The sequence below is a fragment of the Cottoperca gobio genome, chromosome 15 (genome assembly GCF_900634415.1).
Source record: "Cottoperca gobio chromosome 15, fCotGob3.1, whole genome shotgun sequence".
Classification (NCBI taxonomy): domain Eukaryota; kingdom Metazoa; phylum Chordata; class Actinopteri; order Perciformes; family Bovichtidae; genus Cottoperca; species Cottoperca gobio.
Genome location: NC_041369.1, coordinates 16744760 through 16765779, shown reverse-complemented (window position 1 = coordinate 16765779; position 21020 = coordinate 16744760). Strand labels below are relative to the sequence as shown.

At 42.1% G+C, this 21020-nt stretch overlaps 1 protein-coding gene across 1 annotated transcript in view; it reads right to left on the bottom strand.

The window, feature by feature from the left end:
- The window catches only part of adam12b (ADAM metallopeptidase domain 12b), a 73071-nt gene that overhangs the window by 20469 nt on the left and 31582 nt on the right, over positions 1 to 21020 (bottom strand). Inside the window, exons 5-12 of the mRNA XM_029450242.1 lie at positions 16532 to 16610; positions 14814 to 14890; positions 13926 to 14115; positions 12840 to 12905; positions 12031 to 12102; positions 11431 to 11600; positions 11056 to 11140; positions 8158 to 8306 (exon numbers count right to left, since the gene is read on the bottom strand). Of these exons, the coding sequence (XP_029306102.1) occupies positions 8158 to 8306; positions 11056 to 11140; positions 11431 to 11600; positions 12031 to 12102; positions 12840 to 12905; positions 13926 to 14115; positions 14814 to 14890; positions 16532 to 16610 (888 nt within the window). The remainder of the gene's footprint in view (positions 1 to 8157; positions 8307 to 11055; positions 11141 to 11430; positions 11601 to 12030; positions 12103 to 12839; positions 12906 to 13925; positions 14116 to 14813; positions 14891 to 16531; positions 16611 to 21020) is intronic.

Below are 21020 nucleotides of genomic sequence, written 5' to 3'. Positions count from 1 at the left end.
CTCCTCCGTCCCCTGCTTCGACCTCTCTAAATGTAATGCATTTTTTGTATGACGTTGTGTTATATGTACCGTTTGTACATTTGACAAACTGTTTTGCTTTGAATTGTTTCTATTGTAACGTATTGAAGTCTGGTTGTGTTGTGACGTTATGTCCAAGACGTCTATGTGTTGCGTGGCGGAGATATCTTCTGAAATCAGCAGTCTGACTGACGAGTTCCGCTGGTCAGTTTAAATAAAACTAAAAGACCTAAACTAAACTAAACACAGTGGCAGTATGAGACAAAAGTCCCAAGACATACAGTACTACAACACATAACAAACCTTCGACCTTGGGCTTCATGCCAGCAAACAAACAAGCCTCACAAAAGGACTGAGACAGAAAAGCAGGCTTTAGAGTGTATGAATGAGTAACTCCCTGCTCAGTCATAATGGGACATAACTTAGCTTCAAAAGAACCATGTGGAGGATGTGGGGTGGCAGGGAGCAAGCATGGCTAGCAGAAAAAATATTGACAGACATGGCACAGAGAGAGGCGGCTGGCATCGGCTGCGACTTTCGACAGAAACATGTCGTACACATACTTATGCAGCGGTGGATTGACTGGGGTCTTCAAACGCAACAGGGCGTGGAGACTGTCTACAAAGCTCGCGGCTTGACAAGGCGGATTTGGGAAAATTCAACATTACACAGAATATGTTTCTGGAGCCTGGCGTTGGACAGAGGTGGAAATTTGTGTGTGTGATGCTTTGCCTTTGCCTGAGGGGGATTTGGCTGATGCAACTGCATGGATATTTCACTGCTGTTAGTTGACTAAAGTGAAGCTCCTCCTGAGGGGACTGGAGATAACAGAGGAGGCATTCAATGGGAAAGAAATCTTCTCTTTTTTCCAAGAGAACACAGATTTCCAGAGAAAATGGAACACAGAAAAACAGCCTCTTCTAACGCTTTGGGTGAAACCGCTGCGTCCACTTCACTCAGACTGTCCGCCTTTAAGTGTCGGCTGCTTTCATCTCTCACTGACCAAAAGCCAATCTACCTGTCTGTGCCTGCCCTCGTCTGCTCCCATAATCCACTTCTCAGAGTCTTTCTACAACCGTAACCCCCCGCACAGAAAAGAGCTTTGCTGACCTGTGCGTTGAAACCCAAGAACAAAATCAAGAATAGACAGACCATGCACATCAAACCAAGTCCCTTGTAAATAGCATGGGCTGCCACTGATAACAAAACACAGGCGTGCTTTGGGATCTGCATTTGGGGCTGGAATATGTTGGACGGGCAAACAAAGTCTGTTCTTAATAAACTGGCATTATTGGTCAAAGTTGGGATGTTTGTCAGTTGAAGATTTTCTTCACTAAGGAAAATCAGGTTTCTTTGGACTGAATTAGACCCACATGGAAAGTCCTAACAAGATCCGATGGATAAATGCATGTTGATAGATTATGTGTCTTGTATGCGGCCTTGCTTTGAGTTAACTCCCTTTTGTGGACTTTTGACTGATTTATTGTCTAAAACACAAATTAAAAACACACTTTAACGTCAGGGTTAACCCGTCCCCGCACGCGTTAACTATCACTAATATATTGTGCAGCCCTCCTGTTGCTTTCATGATGCTGGTAAATGCCAAAGTTGAATGAAGCTGAGTCCCAAAACCAAAAACTAATGCAATATTACTGATTGGATTTTGAACGAGTGAAATGACATTTAAAGCCAATTAAACACGGCTCTCTACTGGTGAGCCATTAAGACGTGCTCTGTCATTTATATGCTTGACTATTTAAAGCAGAGGGCACCTCGAGCGACCATGGCGGGAGCCAATAAATCCTTCTAAATGATCTCTCTTTAACTGATGTCCTGATGTGGCCGGTGGCTGCGTATGAACCGGGCCTTGATAACTGAGCTGGACCGCTAATTTGCTGACGACATCCCTCCAGGTAACAGGTGCCCACTCCATCCTGGTTACTGATGCAGTGTCAGCCTCAAAGGCAGTCCAGGGATGCTGCAAGAATATCTTGCTTCTCCATCACCCGCTTGCCTCGTGCGGTCCTTTTGTGACAATGAGCAGATACGCCGAGGGAGCTCACTGTTCCGACACTGATGAGCATAAATGCTTCGCAAGTGTTTTTTGTGCCATCGGCTTAATGTCTGTAGCTTTCAGGACGAGGACGGAAATTAATTTATATGAACAGGAAAAGACAATATTAAATTACTGTTCGCTTGGTATATGATGCAGACGCTGACAATGGAGAAATGGAGAATGGTTAAGTGCAATAAGCGATGCAACTGTTGGTGTGTAACGTAATACAACTGTTGTATATCACAAAACTGTTCTAAACTTGGCAGAACATTGTTTCTTCATGTCCCCATCCATCATCGTAAGGAGCCGATTGATTCTTTTAGAGCCTTAAACGTTTGTTTTGGTTGTTTTTTTTATGTATGCATGCAGTTAAATTGTGTTCCTTCATTCTAACCACAGCTAGATTTAAAGAAGTGATGTATATATTGGAAATACTACAAGGCTAAAAGACAACAACCGTGGATAAGAAGTCACACAAGTTACAGAAAGACTGTAAGAAATAATTTATGAAGAGCACAAATGCACAGATCTCAGTCTGCAACAGACCCACATCGAAGGTGCGTATTATTACAGCTGAGACCACACAGCTGCTCTGCTGTTCAGGAAATTAGCCGAGCAGAGAGTCTAGGTTTCCCTGGATAATATTAGCATAAAGCCTTGCTCCCTCTCCAGGTGTAGTTTGCCGGGGTGGAACTTATTTGGCTGTGCACAACAGTTATACAAAATCTAATTAGTCAGCTCCTTTCTGGGTGTCAATGCTGTAAAAGCATTTTTGAATTCATTTATTTATACCTTTTTACTGTTAAGACGACATGACATAACCTCTAGTAGATTGCATGTCCTGGTCATGTGTTGGACTTTGATTTTTCAAAGACAACAGGACAGTCACTTATAATTAGATTGAAGAGTAAGCAACCATTGATTTACCAAAGGTTGAGGTTAAGTGTTTTATACAGTGACCTTATACAATGATGTGATAAACTGGTGAGTGTGCAACATGTGCCATGATCCTATAGGTTAGTGAAGAACCTCAGGCCACCGAAACAACCAGTCAAGTAAAGAGGTGTGAGCTTTGTGAGCATAAATAGTGAAGGACTTCTGTAACTTGTTGAGAGATAGATCAATCTTTCCTGACTCCTCTCTATGGCATGTAATAAGTGTTATATGTTGGTAATTATATCATTGCTTCAAACTGGTCAAATGCTTTGTGTGTTTGATTTCTGAGTGCTTATAGGCTGAAGTCCACAACAATACTGTCAGAGGAACATGTGTGACGCTATTGTATGTAGTTAGCGTATCTGCCAAATCACAGAAAGAAGAAAGCCTCCAACTTCGTCTGCTCTTCTGTTTTTACTGGCCGTGTCTCTAAGAAAACAAATACAACCTTTCAAATGTTGCCATTTTCATTCAGTAATGTTTAAAGGGGCAAGAAAAACAGATATTTGGCCCCTCCCGTGTTGCCCTGTTAGTTGATGTTCAGATAGGAGGGGGGGGTATGGTTACAAAGGGGCCCCTCTGGAGTTTTTCTTGGACACAAACAAAAGCTACGTTTGTGTCGAGTGTTACTCCTCAAAACGAGTGCATCTTTGAGCTCCTCCTTTTCATTTCATGTATCCTGCTTTCATTTGGACAGTAAATAAAATTGGATATTGAAGAAAGCAGAACTGTGTGCAGGAATCCATAAAAAAACTCCCAGGCTTGGTACATACTAATACAGCTATCAAAGAATGCATGGTGTCGACTCTCCCTGCCTCTTAAATGTCCACATCTTTCAGACCCTACACGTCCTGTTTGTCACGCAGGATTTTTGTTAAAGCGCTTACAATGTACAGAGATACAGGCTCTTGTGCTCCAGGGAGCTCATCCTGGATCAAAAGCCATATTTGCAGTACAGATGATTCCTCTGAGTTTGATGGTCTCAACACGTGAGGCCAGTGGGTTCAGAGGAGGGGGGGGGGGGAAACAGTACAAGCATTGGTCACATGAGGACTATGACGGGCTCTTCTATTTGCAGGCTCTCTGACTGACATCAAGCTGTCTCTACCGCTCTCTAAGCTGCTCTACTGACTGACATGCATTTAGTCCAAGCTAAGCAGGAGAGACATGTCTGACCTTTCGGTAAATGTTAGGCTGCAACACTGGCAGGAGCCTATGGTGATTAAATATCGGGGAGAAAAAAGAAAAAGAGAAGCAAAACACAAGCTTAATTTAGTGCAAACATTAACCCACCAGCAAGCTAAGTAGCTTTTTCCCCCTGCTGTCCTCGGCAGAATGTCTTCAGATAATAACATTGTGTACCTTCTCACCTCACTTGTACTCTGTCATTTTGGCAAGGAAATAACAAGACTCACAAGCTATTTCATACTGTGTTGACGAAGGATTCACCTCTTGGCCTCAAAGTCCAGCCCCAGCTCCCTGCTGGGCTTCACCTCTCTCTCCCGGTAACACGTATAGACACAGGAAAGTACTTCTGAGCTTTCTCCCCACCTTCATATGATGCAACTCTTAGCTCAACTTCTAAAAGACATCCCTGCTCACATCCGTCCCTCATATGTTCACTCATTGTTATGACACAAATCTCTCGTGGCCAGTCTCTTACGGCCTGTCATGGACGTCCATGTGTACCCAAACAATTCCTTCATCGTCCTTTTTCTCCTTTTTGTCCCTCGCTCTCACCTCCATCTCTCTTTGTGTTTCTCCTCCAGCTTTACCACTGAGGGAGATAAAAGACCAATAAAACCTCCGCTTCCTTGCTCCGCCCGTCTATCCAGGCATAAAGCACCTCTCTGCGGATCTCTCTCTGTGTGCCCTGGCCTTGATTGCAGCTGGCGGCGTCACTGATAATCACGTCATTTAGATGCAGCCTGTCCTCTCTGCCATTAGCAAGTCTAAGCTGGGAATATCCCAAACACACAGTCAAATGAGCTACACTACTTTACAAAGATGTGTTTAACATTCAGAAGGCATCTGGGCTGAGGGTCAAAGGAGGTTGCCAATATATATATATATATATATATATATATATATATATATATATATTAAAAAAATCAGATCTGTGATGGGGAAATGAGTTCTTGATTGGTTTGTGAAATTATTGGTTTTGTGAACAGGAAACTGTGAATTCGCGCCGACAGTTCAGGAAATTCAATTTGGGAGATAACCAGCTCAAGTCGAACTTGAACTTGGGTAAAGTCATAATTTTAATCTTTCAAGCTGCCTCAGAAACTCTGGCGAAATGTGTCCCGTGACAAACTTCGTAGCACACAGGTTGGTACCAGTTGATACCCTCACCCTTTGTATCAAACATCAAAACAAACGCACCTATGACGATCATTATGCGTCTAAAGCAGTTTAAGTTGAAAACAAGTTTTTTTTGGCCACTTTGGAAGAAGCTGTAAACACAACATTGATGACGATGCCTATTTATACATCCAGCAGATACAGAGCAACATTAGCATTCAATTGGAGATGTGTTTGTGTCTGCCAGTCCGATAATCATTCTTCTTTCAGATCTGTTTTTATCTCCTCTAACTCCCGAGGGAAGTATCTGGCTCTTTAGCTGCTAAATGCTTCACTGTGTTCACCAGCTTTATCTGCCTTTTGGTGCCGGACAGGTAACATGCAGCGGCTTTATCAAAGTGGTTCTGCTGAAAACAGCTGCCGGAAAAAGATTTACCAAAACGGTAAAGTTATGTACCGTAATTGTATTGTGTTGGTTATGCTTTACACACAACTATCTATTGCATGTTAGGGAGGTTATCCCTCCTCATTTGGTCTTCCTGACGTTTCTTCCATTTCTTTATCCGCTGCGAGGGTTTAAGGACAGCGTGTGTCGTATGCCGTGCAGATTGTTAAGCCCCCTGAGGCAAATTCGTTGTTTTTTTAAATATTTGGCTACATAAATGAAATTGACTTGCCTAGGATTGCTTGAAAGATCAACGGCATCATAAAAATCAATGATTACAAACATACAGCGAGCAAGCGGTCAATGCACAATTAAAATATTGATAATTAAACAGAGAAATATTGATACTTGGAGTAGGAGAACAGTGGCGGGCAAAATGTCAGCGTCTCGCTGTGTATGGATTTATAACTTTACTTAGCAAACAGAGGAGCAGGTTTCAGCATGAAAGGTCAATGATCACCTCTCTCAACTATTAATGTGTCTGATCTCATTATTATATAGCAGAGAGGAGCTGAAAAGGAGCGACTTCTTCATAAACCTATTCTGTTGCAAAGATTTCAATGACACCGTGACTCACTTCCAGCCATTTAGAACATGCAGTTACTTTTCTAAATGCTCTCGTATGACATCATTAGATATCTTTGGCCGGTAATGGGGTAAAGCAAAGTCGTCATGTCATTACGCCGAGTGCATATGTACACATAACTACACTGCAAGAATCCAGGAGTGATGTTTCTCTAAAATAAATGTTCAAGCAAAAGTAAAGCAGGATGAGCTCACTGTTGCCCGCGGCTGCACAAACACGCACACTTTGTGACAGCCCCTCCCCTCCCTCTTTTCTATAAGTGTAGAAAAAGGTCATTCACATTTTGCTGGGGCAAAGTAAGTTACAATATTTATATATTTCTTTGTGTGGAATATGTGGCATTTTAGAAGGATGTACTCTTTTGGTTTTCTTCTACTGTGTCTCTACTCGAATTCACAAATATTAGACATTTCTTGGCAATTGGTGTGGTTCTGCGTCTGTGTATTGGTCGAAAGCAATTTAAAACACATAAAATGCACAAACAATCTTGATGCAGATCCCTGGCCGAGTCGTCGCTAGTCAGTTCCTTATAAATATGCATCAGGCATGAAAGACTACAGTTTAAAGTGCTTTGCAGGCTTCATCTGACCAGCAGCAAATTGGCAAAGTAGAGGTGAGATGAGAATTCCTTGAAATGTGTGACCCGGACACCCAAAATACTCCTGTCTGCCACTGGAGAGTTTTGTGACAGCTGTTTTTACACTTTCAAGTGCGTGTGGCATTGTTTAATTTATCCTGACCCCTAAATCACCGTTAACCAACATACAGTTGTGTCCTTATGGCCTCTTGCTTGACTGATTCTCCTTAAATGGTAAACGACTGCACCACCCTCCCATGCTGGAGGATGTATTGCCACCTCAAACTCAAACAGCTAAATCATACTACTCTTGGCTCACCCAGAAAAGAAAAATCTGACAACCTTTCCTGCTATGGTATATTCTCAAAATTGGACAAATCCCAAATAAAGAGCATGATTTAACCACATTGCTATCATTAAGGTGTGAAACAGATGTAGTGTGGGGGTTGACGTTGACATTTGTATTTTGAAAACTTAATAAAATATTTGAATAATAACAGTAACTGTGTCTGTCAGCCTTTTCTCTTTGTCTTCCTCACAGTGCTGTGGAATCTATCCTGACCACATTCATCTGTGGCTTGCAGGATTCACCATCAGACAAACCAGACTGGCACCGGACCAAGAGTGAAATCTACTATTGCGCTCTGGGTTCTCCTTATCTGCTCGCTGTTTACTAACAGTCACAGAGTCCATCACTTGCAGCAGCAGTGTTATCTCAGCAACCCAGGCAACACAAGTAGAATGCTATAGCAGCTGCTTTAGTCTCAGGCCAAACTGTGTGTGTGTGTGTGTGTGTGTGTGTGTGTGTGTGTGTGTGTGTGTGTGTGTGTGTGTGTGTGTGTGTTTGAGCCTCTTCTCATACAACGACACATAAACAATGGAGCATCATTAACAGATGAAAATGACCCAACCTGTGGCTTTCATGCGTAGCTGTGAAACAAGGGTTAATTGTTAAACAGCTCTAAATGAATGCACCCACAACACAGAGAAACAGCCTAAAGACACAATTACTGTTTAAATATAATCACATACATTAGCTTAAAACTACAATCCAAATACATATACAGTGGTAAAATGCTAAAAAGAAAAACAACAACATGTAGTTATCATTGCAGTGATAGTGTGCTGAAGTGGACAATTATTTTGAATTTTGCTAGAGTTTAAAGCTTAATCGCAAAGCGTATTTATCTCTTTATGCCCTTTGGTATGAAAAAGATCAGCGGATATATTCTCACCCTGTGGAGGGGGTCATGATGCATCCTCCACGGTCAACGGTCATCCTGCAGCCACAACCGCGCTCTGGGGTGTCGTGGTTCATCCCAAAGTTGTGTCCAAGCTCGTGTGCCAAAGTCACGGCTGCACCCAGTGGGTTCTCAGAGTGATCCTGCCGAGGGAAAAAAAAAGAGAACACGTTATGCTATGTGTAATCTAGTATGTTTGAAGGGGAGTGAAGTTCAAAGTAACTTGAGGAAAGCTTTGAGTAAAAACCAAGCCATCCTGAGATGCACTGCCACCCTCGTAAAAAGGAGAACAAAAGAAAGTAAATGCAATATTCATTTTTAAGCTGAAGATTCCCAAAACTGTCCGATCTGCCCCCTCATCCTTCTTCTATTACTCATTCTACTCATGGAGCCCTGGATTCATCTGCCATTCTATTACCGCTGCAGACCCAATCATACTCGTCGCTAGTGGAGACAGCTACTGCAGTAAGCTCCATAAACCGAGCGCTGTACGACTCGCTGATGCATTGATAAGCGAGACAACTGCCCTTCACAAAGCAGACAGAGACGGAGAATAGCATTTGGAGGGTGACTGAGCAATGAAGTCAATGTAGTTCTGTAAATAATGTATGCATGCCAAGGTGAGACTGGAAGAGGGACAAACAGACTGAGATAAATGACACAATGACAGTCCTCTATTCCCTTCCAATGGAATCATCTCGTGGTGATATGATCATTGTGTGTCTACATTCTGCTAAAGTCTGCAGTTGAATTGAATTATTCTGAGCGAATTGTTAAATTAAATAAATAAATAAATAAATAAAAGATAGAACCCGGTTCAATACACTGACCGTCAATTTCTTCCCCCCGCATGGTGGGATAGTTTGACATTTAGATTAGAAGATCAATACCGATGTCGTGCATGTAGGGTGCATGAAAAGCTACCGCCAGCAGCTGATTATCCTAATCCTATACGCAAAGTCTGTGACTGTGACTCGCTTCTGTGCTTGTTCGTGCAGCCCAGAGAAATATGTTACAGCCTTATGTTACGACAGATAATGCTGTTTAATTGGTGGCATGTTGGTTTCATATTCAACAAAACCCTAAACCTGACGCGCCGGATGGTTTGTGACACAAAACCATCTAAAAAGCCGTCAGTGGAAACTGTTGGGCAGGCACTGTCAAGAAAATACTTTGCAGGTTACTGGATGAACGACGGGTCTATCATCTAAGCGAAGCAAGAAAAAAACATATTTTCCATCGAGAAAAGGCCTTCAGTGCCTTTCTTTGATCTTCTATCAATGAAGACACACTCTCCTGTTCTGATTGGTCCAAATGGTCCGAAACCGCCGTGGTTTGGCGCACAAATGCATCACTTGAAGTCTGACGAGATGGATTTCTGTGTGATCTTGTGATATCGCGAGAATCCAGCTGCCGTGCAAAGGTAAACATTACTTGATAATGTGCACGATTCAGCCTTTTCAAATCTGGCAACCCCTGAGAAAGAGGTCGCCCACATAGCTACTGTGAATCTAACTGCGGTATTCAAATGTTCTCTACATGAGAAAATCACACGCTTCCTTTCAATGCAGGGTTCATGTGTCAACGTTGAGGGCAAGCCAAGCTGTGATTACAGAGCAGCGGCATGGGGAACTGCACCCCGCCTTTTACCAAGAAGGATGGGAAAACTTTCCTCTGTCATGTTTATCAGAGTGTGTGTGTGTGTGTGTGCGCAATTCATAATTGAGTGCTTCCTTTCAAAAAAGTGTGATATCAGAGTCAGCAGAAATGGATGAAACTCTTGGAAGCCACAGTCGATTCTTTGAAGCAGCTATAAGCCGTTGTTGTGATGGTGAGAATCTGATAGTGTTGGTTGCAAGAAATGTGCTGAGAGTCTTTCTGATATCTTTTCCAGCCATGTGAGGAAGTAACTTCCTGAAAAGATTACCATATTAAATATGCTAGCTGTCACAGTTTGAAGCTAACCATTTACATACAAAGCCTCATGTGAGTTTAATGAAAAAATAAAACAATCATGTTATGATGTTTAAACTGAGAGAACATGTGGAGCAAATAAAGGATTTGAGGCTGATTAACACACATGGCTTTGGATGGTTGGAGAAATGGTTCATCTCATCTGGCCGCCCCCCCCCCACTAACTGGTTACATGGCCCTTTAATCTCGGTCCAAACCATCTGCCATGTGTAAGTAATGGGGAAGACAAACATCTGGAGATGCCTTACCGCAGCCGCAACCAGCAGAAAACATATCTATTAATGGGGGTTACACATCTGAGCTGGGGTGTAATGGCATTGGGCTGATCTCCACTTTGTGATTTGGCATGTGTGTCAAGTGCTCCAGCAGGCAGAGGAGCCCAACAGGCAGCTAATTTACTATGTGCAATAATTTAACATACCAGGGGTGATGCACAGTTTTGTGTTAAATATAAAATATGTGCTCTGTAAGAGCTGGTAAAAACAATTTATCACATCTCATAAAAATGTATACGTGGTTTTGTTTAAAGACTTTGGCCTTTGATTTACCTCCGTGCCCCACCAAGCCTTTTAGAGATGTCACAGGGAAGCCTGATTGAATGATAGCAAGACTCCGACTGACCTTCAGAGAGGCTGCGTATCTGCAGTCCAATCCCTCTGGGGGTATATGTTTTACATATTCCTTTGTGCACGTAGGCTTGCGTGGTAATAATGAGGCCATGAACGTTGAAGGGAGTGCCAGCACAAAAATCATAATGTTTGAAAGCGCGACTTCTTGCCAGCAAACAACGAACACCTTTCTGCAGAAATCATGTCTGGATTGTGTTAGCCTGCTGAATCTGAACAATGTCCACACTGATACAATCTGGTTACACAGAGGAAGAGGAGTGTGGGAGCAGCGCAAAGGTTTTATACTCACCATGACAATGCCTCCAGACTGCTCAGCTGTGCACATGCTCATAATGGGAGCCATGCCAATGGTGGTGCCCTGGAAGTAAACCCCGCTGCAAAGGACAGAAGTTGGGTGGAGAGGAGATACAAATGTTAGAGGTTTACATCAGCTGCTGTGCATGTTTTAGCTTGTTACTCACAAAGTGTGAATTCATTATTGCAGCTGATTTTCCAGTAATGTTTAGACTCAGTGAAATTAATGGCAGACTGGCTGTCAGTGTAAAAATCCATGCTGTCCTCTGGGAAATGGCCCCCACTAATGTAAAGTATAAGTGACTTTGCAGCTAATGGCCCTTTGAGGATCTGTTTTCATGTGCACCAATATCATTTCTCATCATTCCACCTTATGAGCTGAGCATTGTCGTGAGGTTTCTGGGGCAGCAGTTTGACTTTCCTCCAATCCAGGAACTCGTGCAGGGTGGTGAAGGGATCCTGGGTGATGGGGCATTTATCAGAGTCACTCCACACCTCCAGACCCACCAGGGCCACCCGGATGTTCAGGGCCCTGTAGAACTGTTGATAAGCAGGGAGACTCAATGTGGATAGAAAGGAGATTTATAGAGCTTAGATTACATGACTGATCAAAGACCTTCAAACAGGTGGGTGAGCCACTTTTACCTTCGGTTACTCAATATGGCAGCCATGAATGAATGAAAGCTTCCGCTGGTCATTTGAGAGTGCGTCTCTTTTCATGTTTTTCACATGATCAGAGCATGTCTTTTGTTATGTCTCTTTCTGTGCTTGCTTAAGTAAATCCATCTGTGCCATTGCATCTGCCAGCTATAGATCCACAGCTCTGGCCGAGGTTTTATAAGGACTAAAAGCAGCTGTTTCAGTAGAACATTAATATATCACACAGTCATCCCATTAATCTCTGCTGCCAGCAATATTTCTATTTTAAAAAAGTGATTTATCCCTCCCGTGTCAAGGGGAAAGGTTTTACCTTGTCCACGTAATTGGCTATCTCTGCCAGTCTCTGCTTCACCTTCTCCACGTCCCTCCCCTGTTTCTGAAACTGAAAAGAAAAATGTAATGTAATCAGCGGTATAAAGGGGATCAATTACAGCCAGAAGTAGTTGTGTTGATGACGACATGAATGATACGGTCCTTTTCAAAACTAAAAAGTATGAAACAACCGCATAGGCAATACGTTTTACTGAGTGTTAGGCAGCTTATCAAGCTGTGACCATCTGGATCTAGAAAAATCTCCTAGTGTTAGAGAGACAAATGGCAGGGCCGCAGGGAGCACATATATTGGCAGATCTGACAGCCTGCACAGCTTTTGATACAAATTGCAGCCCTACTATTTCCACCCTACTGTGTATCCACCTGCGTTTGTGCTGGACTTCAAACCTGAGCCTGACAACACACTTGATCCCCTTATCTTTTTATTTTATTTTCACTTCCTTTTTTTCCCCGTTCAGGTCGAGGGCATTAGCAGAGGACCGCCAGGAGGAAACCCCACAATGAGCTTGTCAGTGCTTTAGGGAGACTCTTCTGTATCCACACGGCTTTTTCCTGTTTCCTGTCTGGTCTGCTGGGGACTCGTGCAGCACTTCCTGTCAAAAACGGAGCCTCTGCCACAAGACCACACTGCTTGTTGCACACTGACCTAATTCTGCAGCCCCATAGGGGCCTGCTCTACTGTTACTACAGCTCACAATGCTTTTTCTGCTTATAGAATGAAGGGCTGCTGTGTTTTCTGTTGTTCAAACACTGTATTTGTGAATGGAAGCAAGGTAGGCGCATTACCTCTCTGTTGTCCGCAACAATGATCAGCTCAACGTACTTGGTTGTCTTCTGGGCATCCCTTTTATGCTGCAGTAAAAACAGAGATGATGCAGGTTAGAAATGTTTTTACATCTATTACTTTTATCCACTTGATCCTATTTCAAGCACTAGCAAACATCATAGACACACATGTGACATACTAGCGCTTCCCGTGGACCTACACTAAAAATAATTGAGATAAACCCTTTCAAGCCTGCATACTTGAAAAGTCTTTTAATACGCTCGCTTGCTTTCTTGCCGAGCGTTAGATAAGAAAATCAATACCAATCACTCACACTCACAATACACTCCATGTTTTGAACAGATAACGTGTTAATTGGTGAGCTTTAGAGGTGCTAGTAGACAAATTTAGTTACTTTTCGAAATAGCCAGGCTAGCTGTTTCCCCCTCATTCTTTCTAATTACCTAAGCTAAGCTAATTGACTGCTAGCTGTAGCTTAATATTTTTTGCATACAGACATGAGAGAGGTATCAATCCACTCATCTAACTCTTGGCAGTGAAAAAGCAGCAATAGAGCCACCAGCAATTTAATCTAATTTCACTATTAGCATTGTATAGCTCAAAGAAGGATATCACACAAACGCATGCCGCTTCATTCAGCCATATTCATTGATCTTTTTAGAACTGATGCTCTTCTATAATTGCAAAGCCCATATATTACTCAGGGGTCAGTAAGTTCTGTATGTTGTTAAGTTTCACTTCCTGACTCAAATGGAGTTTGTAACGCTTGGGAATAGTAGCAGATGGATGCTGCACCTGCTCCATGAAAATGATTGGCCAAACCTGCATGGGCCCTTGGGCTCTAAGCGCAGATAAAATGTGTCAAGCCCACCCTCCGGGAACTTATCCAAACTGGTCTAACGGCCAGTTTGCTGATCTTTGGTCAAACGCCCATTTATCTTTCTTCAATTGAATGTTAGTCTTACGCTACAGAAACGTTGATGACAATTAAAAAAAATGGCAATATAGCTTTGGACTGTGAGGTCCATTGGCTCTAATACAAGCTTTGCAAAAAAAAAACAACAACAACATAATACTAATCTCACCCTTGTGTGGAAAGATTGAAAGGGGCTTTTGATGTGGTTCTCAGGAGCAGCCGAGGACACGTTGAAGCCGTGGCCGCAGGCTCCTGGGGTCAGTGTGAGTTCTTCCACTCGGTAGATGAAGTGGGCACCGTTGTCACGCCCAGACACAGGCTCAATGATAAATGTCTTGTTTTCGAGTGCGATGAAGCCTCTGCAGAGACAGCAGTGCAAGTCTGAAAACAAAGCCTCAAAGCATAACCTCTCAAATGCACACTTTGACTGAACGTGGCTCTCTCTAAATTAATGTTACATCTGAGGTAGCACTTCAGGCCCCCTTTTACTCAGGCCAAACTATAAAAATATTTTTTTATTCTGTCAATAAACACCAGCCTTGTTAGCATTAGGACTCCTCACGGCTTTAAGCACAACAAACTATTTTAAATTGACAAACAAATCAATGATATTCACAAATTGTTAATAACTTTAATGTTGTTTGTCATTAGCCGTTAATGCATCAATAAAATGGCAAACTAAACATTTGCTGTTTCCTTGCTGTTTAATTAAGCAGGAAATGACATTGTGTATCTTAAGGCTTTTTTTTTGCTGATGGCCAAATCTCAAATCTTCCAATTGTGGTTGGTCATTAGCAACAGCAAGAAGCCAATTACTGCCAAAACGAGCGCAGATATTTACTGGAAGCCTCTGTGGGCAAAGACAATGAGGTGTGACATTTTCTCCGATTCCTGCGGGTCACACACAAACTTAGTGACAGCACGCTTAAGGGGCTTAAGAGCGATGGGCTGCTGTGCAGAGTGACTTCAGTAAATATAAACATTGCAGTGGCAAATAGCACTTAAAGGGCAGTGTTGAGATGCTGCATGAATATAAAATGACGGTTTTGTTTCCTACCGAAGGCCTGAGCAGGTGCTGAGGGTGACATCAGAGTTTGGATGCGTCTGCACTTCCCCATGGTAGTAGCAGTTATTCTGAAAGGAGGTAAATTATTCATTCACCATTCAAAACATATTTACATACAGTCGATGAACACATTTTATGCACAGAATGCTTCACCCACTGGATGATGTAGTTAAAGATGTATTATATTATAAAAGAAAAAAGACTTTTTGCTACAGTGTTTCCTCCTATCCCTCTCCACACATTTACTTTGGGGTGAGATTTATTTTGGATAAACCATTTCCAACAATTTCTGTTTGGCAGGTGGTAATGGAATTGAGATTCATTACATTGAGTATAAAGATAGAGCAACTACAAAGACTCTGTGCTTAGGCTATGCTTGACCTAGATTAGTTCACCTTTCATGCAAGGAAACATCAGGCAGCAATAGTGATTGTCTTCCTCGGTTATCCTCAAAGTGTCTGTGACTTTTAAAGTAGCTAAATGCATTCAAAGTGAAATATTTAGTCATAAGCTCATTTTTAGATTTCCTGAAGCTACTAAAAGCAGAACAGAGAAGGAAAACATCTTGGTTAACCCCGTAACATCCAGTTTTTCCGTTTAATTTCCCCCCTTAAATGGCTCTAAGGTTAGAAGAATCCTTCTGATGTATAATTCCTTCTTAGGTTTATTTTACACGTGTTGCCTTGTCTGCCACTTTGAGCAGCTGCTAAATTATATTTCCGCTGATTCCTTTGTCTCGTCAGAAAATTCTGAATATGAAGTTTATTTACAGTACACTGATTCCTGATTAACATATGGCTGAATTCAGTGACAGAACTTGCTGTGGAAGTGTGGAGCTGCGTGAGGCTTATCTAAGACAATACAGTACGTCTATATGACAGCCTGATGCAATGGTTGTAATATATTCCCACTCAAAATTAAAGGTGTGAGAGAGAGAGAGAGTGGAAAACAGTGTTTGCATAACTGTGCGGGGAATAGACTCGTCAGTCATTGTCGTATTACCAAACGCTTCTCGTCCGAGCTGTAAGCGACCTGTCAAACTGTTCTCACCCCCGTTCAATTAAACAGTGTTTCAATTCACAAAAGCCCGCAGCAGCAGGGCAACAGACTGTTAGCTATGTTACATAAATGTTATCCTTCCTCCACAATGACTGTGAAACCTTCTTTCTACCTAACTTAAAGTAAAAATACCTTCATTGTAAAGTGAAGAATCAATTTCGCCAGAGTGCCAGAGAGTGGCCTCGAACTCAGAATTCAAAGTGAACATCAATCTCTTCTTCATTTTCAAGAGTATACACATAGAATATAAAAGTCCCAACAAAAAAAAAAGTACTTAGGAATAGATCAGCTGCTAAAAGGGGATTCCATAATAAAACCCTGATGGCAATGTTGGCTGAGAAACAACCAGCATAAAACACAGCTTATCATCATGTAGGCCGTGGGATAGATGTCCTGTTCAGCAAAATCCTGGGCTTTCAAATAAATTGCTTCAAATAGTAGTGGTAACAAAAAAAAAAAAGTAAATCCTAAATTAGATTTCTAACTCATGCATAAGATACAGTGTAGATGATCATTTTATAACACCAAATCAAAAAAAACATCTGTCTTCGTGATAACTTTTAAAGGGTCAGCTTTTACAGCGTGCCTGCGGAGCACCGCTGCACGTCAACTCGACCATAAATGTCAAAAGCACTCTTGGACCACTGTACCGTGAAGTTGTGAGCACCGGTGACTGCACTTCCATCCTCCCGGTAATGTGTCTCGGTGTAATGGTTTGCAAAGAGACCCCTAAGAAGAGAGCAAAAAAAAAAAAAAAAAAGACAAAGAAACAGACACATCAAGCACCGAGGTAGATTCTCAACACTGTGAATATGAAGTCTGTATTTTAAAACTCAAATAACTCGACCCTTAGTTGACGTTTTATGTAGATTCAGTGTTGCTTGGAAGGATTTGGGGGATAATGTGGATGAAATGCTTAGCAATTCTGAGGCTAGGAGAGTCTTGAATTTCTGTGAATTTATTAGGTGATTGGTACATGTCCTTGAATCCCCTGGCATTCAGCGTGACTGAGTAGAATCCCTGCCGAGGTTATTATTTTGTGCACGTGCGTTTCTGTGCATATGTGTGGACGTATTTTAAATTGTGCGTCCATGTGTGCGTGTGTGTGGGTTTTCCTCCTAGGGCCATGAGCAGATGGACACGGTGAGCCCCACCCCAAGTATTGGCAAAGGAGCAGCAGGAACACCCATCTTCTGCAGCTGCATAATCCCACTGACATCAGGCAGGATGATCTCAAGATGTGCGTGCATATGTATGTAGCAGAGAGAGAGAGAAAGAGAGAGAGAGAGGGGGCTCGAGGAGGTGAGAAGGTGGAAAAAATGAAAATAATTTCTACAACTCTGTATGTGACATTATTCCTGTGAGAAATACTCACTACACTATGGACCAAGAAGGAATATAATGTAACAAAACAGACAACAATAGTTTCAGTATCACACATTCCTGCAGAAAACATGGGATTCATAAAGAGAGGAGAAGAGATGACGAGGATTAAAAAAAAAAAATGGAGCGCAGTGTTTGTCCAAATCAGTGGAACACATTCATATCCCGCAGTGAACTGCCATCCCACACTGCGAGCATGGACCAAAAACATCTGAATTAGTTGAGGGTGGATCAAGCCAATAATGTACTTGTTTCTACATACTTCAGGACCCATTTGATATCTTATCTGTACAGTCACATTTTGCATGACCTGTTTAAAAGAGGATCAATCCTCCGTGGCCCGAGCCTGACCACATTTAACTTCATTAAATACTTATTATCGCTTTAATGTGCCTTATCACGCCATTAGCAAGCTCTAAAACAAATCTGATAAGCCAGCGGCCAGTAATCACTTTAAAGAGCCCAGTATGTCTCATTAAAAATGGATGACACATCAGAGGTATCTTTATACTTGAACTTCCAAAAAGCAGTGTTTAAAAGGTGACAGCGATAAACAGCTCGTTGCCAACAACGCCAACGCAAACGCTGTGATGTTTTTTTTTTTATTGAAAGGACGGCAAGTTCAAAATGCTCTAACGCAGGATGTGTTCGCAGTAAAGATGGGATTTGTGTCATGTGAACAGTAATTCCAAGCGAATGCTCACATGCTGTACTTTGAGGGCATGTTTGGGAGAGCCAGCTTAGGGCAGCGTGGCCCCTGGTGCTACGACACACACTGCATTAAAGCTGCGGGTTTTACATGATGGAATCTGCTTGTAATCAACTCCTTGGCAAGAGTACACAGTTTACGAGGCCATGGATGTTTACTGTGTGTATGAAAAGAGTTTCCTTCGGTGGACTCGAATGTTCCCCCTCCCCTCTGTCTTTTTACTGTCCCGGTATAAAGACATACATCTGACACTTTCTTCCTGAGCATATGTGTACTCAAAAACAAGATTTGTATTTTGCATTGAGAGCAGATAGAAAAATGTCGTCCTCACTGCACTGCAAGACGTGTCGGTCGTGTTTAGCCACTAAATCCCGACGGATGGAGGAAATCCCAATGGAGGAAAACGAGGATGCCGTTTCACTATATAAAAAATGTTTCCATGTGATTGCACCTCCTTTCTTAGCAGCAATTATGCAGCTGCATCTCTATTAATGTCAGGAGCGACATGCAGCCAATCAAATGCAATTTAGATGGAGAGCGGCGGATGAGAATTAGTATGACAATCGTCTCAGTGAATTCTTCTAACGCTGCTTTAAATTGTCCTCGAGTATTTTCTACAAAAGACAGGTGGAGGAATGCATGAATGGAAAAGCAATGCAGAGCTTCTGATGGATGTGCAAAATGAGTCGCGTGTTGAAGATCTCAGCCTCAAACTGTCAATTGTTGAATAAGTTGTATCATGTGTTTCTAAAGTACGCTGTGAACTGACAGCGTGCGTCTCCATTTTACTCCTCGTTATTGTATGCTAGACTTCAAATATTGTCCTTTTCAAAAATGTTATATAAATTTCTTACAATCGCTTGAGTCAATAACCATTGATTCAATGCTCCTAAGTGTGTGTTGCGATTCATTAGACACAGTCTAACATCTAATTAACGATTCACTAATAGCCACCCAGGTTAATTGTGATGAATGAGGGGCTCTTTAATAGCGCCTCTGGGAGGCAGGAAACACAATTATTTGTCTAAGAAAATAATCTCCCATCTCTTTTATTTAGCATTTTACAAACTGCTCTTCAGAATTAATTGAATTTCTCTGAAAATTAATTGACGGCATGAATTATTGATTGTTTCTAGAAGCCTGATGAATGGCTCCCAACACATTCCTTAAGAGTCTACTTTGCTGACCACGCTTATCTTGTTTGAACATAAATGTTTCGCCTACTATCAAGCTCTTACTACTAAAGGCGTTCACGAAGATACTCGCGACTCTTTGTCAACCTCTGATACCTTAAGACTCAGATGAACACGTGTTCCTGTTCCCGTTCCATCTCTTGACAGAAGTGGCTTGCTGACATACAGTACATCTGACACAACAATCAATGAATGGCTGCCCTGGGATATGACTATCACAATGCAGAGACCACACAGGACAAAGACACAGAAAAACTCATTACACTGGACTATACAAAGATTCCTCTTCCTGTTTCTGCTGCACGACGCTCCGTCAGATATGACTCTCTGTCATATCTGAAATTACGGCAGATAGAACCGTTGTTGTCGCTGAACCAAACATGTGTTTAGATTACTTTTATTTAAAAAGAAGAACAAATCAGACACAGGCGTGCTACGACCGCATAATCGATGGAGCCGAAACTGGATGTGTCACACGCTGTTTACATGAATCAGTGTTTTTTAAATGTTTATATCATCCCTTTCTCGGGCATCAAGGTTCTGTGCACATTTAAAGCGCTGAGCCTAATTTACATATATGTGACTCCATGCTTCATGTAATAATTCACCATTACACAAAGCCCCTGGAGCATGAACCCATTTGAGAGAAATGTGGCTCCTCTTGCAGTCTCTCTGCTTCCTTTGAAGACTGCTAACTTCAGTGATTTCTTTTAATCCCCTCTCCCCCACGAGCCTTACCCTAAGCCTTCCTATAGCTGCTACTTATGGTACAGTATGCCTAACTTGAAAAAGAGAACACTACTACAGAAGGAGAAGGAGATGAAGAAGAGAGGAGGAATTAAAGAGGTGTGGTTGACAAGTCTAATTCTATTTCCTCATACGGCTGGCGTTCCAAATTGATTTACATACAGCTCAATGTCCCTTCAGCTTAGACTTGGCTGAAGCCAGGGCACTGGAGTGTACAAAGCTAGCAAAGCCAGAGAAAAACCAGGGAGAGAAGGAGATGAGGGTGGGAGGAGTGGAGAGAGCAAAACAGAAAAATCCCCCGAACTGCAGAATTAGAGGAGTGCCTTCCTTCACTCCACTTCTCTGGCTTTGTAAAAGATTACGTCTGTGCTTCTCTTGATAACAACCACATAACTGTAGGTGTCGATGGTATCCCTTTAACTATATTGTCAGATTGGTAACAGGCTTCTCAGTGTATGTTTCAGATCATTAATCTGTGTTGACCCAGGTTGTCCCACTGAAATGAAATGTCAAGCCATGCTAGCAGCTCTGTGAGACTCTATTTAGGGACAGCAGTGCTTCGAGCTTGATGCTAATGTCAGCATGCTAACATGTTAACAATGACAATACATTTTAGCACGTATAATATGGGAATGTCATTTTTGATGATGGCCCAATATTAAACGTCAGGTTAACTCAAAGGTTATAACCATTCGTCCTTTGGAGGATAAGAATGTGTGCACAACATGTCATGCAATCCACGCATAAGTTTTGGAGCTATTTCACATTGAACAAAAAAAAGTGGAAAAAGTCAGGGACGGGTTTATCCTCTGGGAACAATGAATGTCTGCACCAAATTCTGTGCAAATCCATCAAGCAGATGTAGAGAGATAGATATGTCAATGGAAAACTTTTCTTAAATTTAAATCAGCCGGTGGCTCTTGATATGACGTCAGGGCAGTGTTTCCCCTATCATCTTTCTGCACGCTGAACAATGAGCACAGCTGCTCAAACTTCACTTCACTTCACTTCTAACAGATCGGTGATGCTGTTTTGCCTTTATGGTTTTCTGTGACGTTTGCGGGAAGTGATGTAATGTAGCTCTTGTGCGTCATACGGTAATTTAGG